This window comes from Montipora foliosa, chromosome 9 (genome assembly GCF_036669935.1).
Source record: "Montipora foliosa isolate CH-2021 chromosome 9, ASM3666993v2, whole genome shotgun sequence".
In the NCBI taxonomy this organism is placed as follows: domain Eukaryota; kingdom Metazoa; phylum Cnidaria; class Anthozoa; order Scleractinia; family Acroporidae; genus Montipora; species Montipora foliosa.
The window spans coordinates 21,678,585-21,683,584 of NC_090877.1; the positions used below are offsets into that span (position 1 = coordinate 21,678,585).

At 39.6% G+C, this 5,000-nt stretch overlaps 1 protein-coding gene across 1 annotated transcript in view; it reads left to right on the plus strand.

Annotated features, from left to right (window-relative positions):
• The window catches only part of LOC137970632 (spermatogenesis-associated protein 20-like), a 29,163-nt gene that overhangs the window by 20,405 nt on the left and 3,758 nt on the right, over nt 1–5,000 (plus strand). The window contains exons 8-10 of the mRNA XM_068817157.1: nt 1,145–1,363; nt 3,414–3,606; nt 4,540–4,708. Of these exons, the coding sequence (XP_068673258.1) occupies nt 1,145–1,363; nt 3,414–3,606; nt 4,540–4,708 (581 nt within the window). The remainder of the gene's footprint in view (nt 1–1,144; nt 1,364–3,413; nt 3,607–4,539; nt 4,709–5,000) is intronic.

A 5,000-nucleotide genomic window follows, 5' to 3' on the forward strand; every position in this document is an offset into this window, starting at 1 on the left:
TTACTAACCGCAAACCCTTTCTTCAAATAATAGATGACAAACGATCTGAGATCAATCCAAACTGGCCTAAGTACTTGGATGTTAAACGGTTTAAGCATGAACGAACTCTGCGATCAAGTGCAGAAACATTGCTGGAAATATCAAACACTTTTCAAGATCACGTAGCGTCAAGTTTTAATAAACTACCCATAACCATCAGAAACTGTATATATATATATATAAAGACCATAAACAGTTTTTATTACACATAACATGAGAATTTTATTCCATAAAGCTCATTCGTACAGATCTTCACGCTTTATTTTCACATGTGAAAAAAAGCCTATACAGCCAATCAGAATGGCGTACAGCTCTTTCACGTGTAGAAGTATAATCAATCAAGGATAGCGTTAAGGGCTTTCGAAGCCAATCACTCGTGCATCTCGCGCAAATCGTACGTTGTTATTGCATTTGGTTCTATTGTTAGTGAGTTTTTGTTTCTAATTTGCGTTCAGAAAACTATTTCAATGAAAATTCTCGTCTTATGTGTAATTAACAGCTCACGACATAGAAAGTGCTTTGTACGGGGTTGTATTCACGCGTTTGTGTCAAAAACCCGAACGAGCGAGATACGAGCGAGCGAGGGTTTTTGACACAAACAACTCGTACTTCAAAATTTTTATTAGCGCAAGCTAAAAAAGATCGCATGTAGTTTCTGTTTTTTTTTTTGCTTTTAAGACAAAACCTTCCTTAGTATGTGTGGGCTGTTCCTAATAAAGTAATTTTTTGTAGTTCATTGATGTTGATTGGCCCAGGGATTTTTTCCGTGTGTTTTTCCAGTCCCTTCTTGATGAGCCCTACAGCACCCATAACAACTGGTACTGTTTCTGTTTTCATTCCCCACATTCTGGTTCTTTTATCTCTAGGTCTTTATATTTGGAGTTATTATTATTATTATTATTATTATTATTATTATTATTATCATTATTATTATTTATTTTTATTATTATCATTATTATTATCATTATTATTATTATTTTTATTTATCATTATTATTATTATCATTATTATTATTATTATTATTATTATTATTATTATTATTATTATTATTATTATTATTATGAAACGGCTCTAAGAACAGTTTTATCTCCTCTTATATTTAAAGTTTGGTGGATTCTATTCTGCTGAAGACGCAGATTCTTTGCCGAGCAAGACCGATTCTCACAAGAAGGAAGGTGCTTTCTGCGTTTGGGAGGAGAAGGAGATTCGACACCTTTTGCGGGAGGAACGAGTCACAAATGAATCTGGCGAAAATATTCCCACCTCATGCTTGTTTTTAAAGCACTACGGAGTTGAGAGCGAGGGAAATGTCAAACCCCATCAGGTAAAACCTAGAATTCTGGTTAGAAACAAGTTCAAATCTTGAGAGTCTCGGCAAAATTGGGTACTTGAACCACCTTGCCTTTCTTCCTCGATTGAACGCTGTTTGGGTTCAGTGTTTTCGACAGTTTTGTAAAGTTAGCGGACATATTTCTGAAAGCACCGGGCGTGACATTTTTGCCTTGCGAGCGCCAAAGGTGCGAACTTCCTAGGGGGTCTGGGGGCATGCACCCGGGAAAATTTTTTCATAGAACACTCAGAAACGTTGTTTCCAGTGTTTCTGGAACCCAAGAATCAGTTTCCTGGGCAAAGCTGGAGTTCACTCAAATTCTCTTTAAAAAGGGTATTAAAAAAAACTTGTAATAATAAAAAATAAAACGAACCCCTCAAATATTGGCATCAAAGTACCGGACATGGAATTGGAAACCATCGGACGAAACGTCCGGCCTCCGGCCTCAAACGAAAACTCTGTGGATTAGTGGTGTGATTTGCTGGTACATTAATATTAAACAGAAGCACGTATTAAACCTTGAAGTGTGTAACTTGCAACTCTTTTCCTTGGAACAAAGCTCGGGATTTTAGGACACCAACTTTGTGCCCAAATATGGACAAGAATAACATCGAAGCTGCACGCGCGGGAACACGCACGAGCTACGTTACATCCAAATAAGGAAATTTGTAAACTCAAAAAAACCCCAGCTCTGAACCAGAGTTAAACATTTTGAGGTAATGAGCTTCTGTATTAAAGATATTGGCCGTTTTCACACGAAAAGTCGAACTAGTCGGACAAATCGTCTGTTGTGAAAACGAGACGAAAAAATACCAGAAATTTAGTAAATGAAATCTAATTTACAACTGCAATGTTAAACTATATATGATAATCACATTATGAAATTCGACATTAGAATTTGAAATTACCTGCGTTGCATATTTTCCCCGGAGCATCAATATTACGTTACCCGAAACTAGGCAGTAACAAAGTTCAACATTTATGGAACAGTATCATCAACCTTGTGTGTCCCACAACCGACAATCGAAACGCAACGCAACTGGTATTTATACAGGAATGTCAATACTTCAAGCGCGCTGCTTAAAGTGAAGAACAGGTAAAAAGTAAGCACAAAAAAACCGTGAAGTTTATCGGATTTACGGCATCTACCAGAAGGGATAATCCAGAACATGACTGCTGCTTCTCCTGGCTGACCTGGGGTCTGTGTTCGGTGAAGTGACATGATCCCGCATAACTTATGTACATTTCCTTCATTGAAGCAATTTCTCGGTGATCATCAAGACCGTCTTTCTAAAGTGTTCAAAGCTTGTAAACTCAAGGGATGTCTTTGGCATGCGATACATTTCGCAACGATCGAATCCATCGCCGTAAAAAGTCTTAAACTAAACGGTCGCCATAATTCCCACGATCAAGAAAACAGGTGCGGGTTCACGGGGAACTTTTGCCGCTGGCGAGCAAGAATTTTTCGTCACGTGATCAGCATTTTTTCAAACCGCAGAACGACCTCAATGGTGCGTGAAGCGGGGTGAAAAAAGGCACTTGAAAAGACTCCTGAGATCAATAGCAAAGTCGAACGAATCGACCAATGGACCGCTGCGGAGAAGTGGAACTAGCGATAGAAGCGATGGTTTATGGGAAGTTTTCAGTATGGCGAGAGGAAATAAGGTTGGCGCACAAGCCATACCTAGTGCCAGTCTTCAAGCGCTCAAACTTATCCAGTTTGTCGGTCTATTGTCCGTCTTTCATGACTGATATACGTCGGACAACACTAGCGGAATTGGTCGTCTTGAGTTCACATTACTCAACCAAACCATACAACGAGTTGTCCGTTTAGGCGATTTATTCATCTTTTAGTGTGAAAACGGCCATTCTCATGTTGCCTAACATTTTAACTTCTGTTTTGCAGTCGTTTTATTTTCTTCTTGGAGTGTAAAATGACGCAACAATTTTTTTGCCTTAAGGCCTTAAGTTTGATATGCGCTTTAATTGGAAATATTTCATTAGCAGTCCCGTGGCCTTATCAAGAACGTGCCCTTTTTTGCAGGACCCCCATAGAGAGCTTTGTGGCAAGAATGTTCTGATTGTGCGAGGAAGCTTGCAGGAGACGGCAAGATCGTTTCACATGGATGAATCAACAGTGAAAGAGCAACTGGTGCGAGCTCGAGAAATCTTGTTTGAAGAACGAAGAAAGAGACCTCCGCCACATCTGGATACCAAAATGATCACAGCGTGGAACGGTGAGTGCCTTTTAGCGTTGACGTTGTTAGAAGATACTTCTCACCACAGCCTCAAACAAGGAAAAGTCCGGCATTAGCAATCAGTTACAATCCATCGGGGCTTTGTTCTTTCCTTCATGGCAACATTAGATTGATTGAGCAGGAGGGGTTAGGCAAACATTTTCAACTTTTTCCTTCGGATTTCTTCCCGGAAGACCGAGAACTTAACGCACAAAGGTAGCTTTCTCTTAATGAGTTTCATTCAAGATTGTAATTTTTCTGTAATCGACTGATTCCGTATGCTCCTGATTCCGGTCTGTTGTGCTTATTTCAGCCATTTTACAAAACTTTGCCAGTACAATTTCTGCAGCGCCTCTTGGGGAAGGAGGACGAAAGTAATCAAAGAACGAGAGTATTGCGTTTTGGGCCATGAAAGCACTGGGATCAGCCAATCAGATTCCAGAATGTATACAGTCCACGAAGTTTGATTAAGATTCTTTCCTGTCAACTGCCTCTATCTGGTAGTTGCTCCTTGCCCTCTGCTAATGGCTCTGTGATACTTTTTTATATTCTGTTTTTTACAATTTTCTTTCCATGACCATTGGCCAAATGCAATGTTTCGTTATGATTGCTCATTAATTAATGCCCAGTAACGTAAAATTGGGCTATACGCGTGCCATGTCGCCTTTCTTCAGTTGTTTCGGGGTATTGCGTAGTTAAGTTTCTTTTTACTACATAATTCGGCAGTACTAAACGGAGAGACTATGTTTATAGTACTCTCAAATAAAGTTGTGATTTTCAACGAAATTCGAAAACCGAAAAACCCCGAGCCGGCGGAAAACTTCTATGTTAATCTAGATTCAGTTTGCAGTTTCTCTAATGGAGATAAAAGCGCAAGAGCATTTAGTGAACAACTCTCACCACTAAGAAGCAAGGTTTTTTTTCTTTTTGAAGGTCTTATGATATCTGGTCTTGCTCGCGGGGCCCAAGTCCTCGGCGAAGACGTTTATGAGAAAAGAGCCATTAAGGCAGCCGAGTTTGTGAGGAAATATCTGTTTGATGAGAAATCCGGACAACTTCTACGCAGTTGTTACCGCGGAGACAGTGGAGAGGTGATGCAGATGTAGGTATTTCTGTCCAAAATGTCGACCTTGAAATTTCCTTTCCACTGTTTGTAAGCAGTTCCCAGGCCTCTGGGCATAAACAGTTCCAAGAATTCTTGAACAATAATCGTCCGCCATGTTGGATATGTACATCCTTTATTGATGAAAGTTGAATCCTAGATATCTGTTTCACAACGGAGGGCATGAATATAAAAAAAAGAATATTAGTGAGTTAAAAAGGCAGACAATGTTTACAAGAACGACACGGACGGTTACGTTCAATTTTCTCTTCAAACGACCGTGACCGCATCG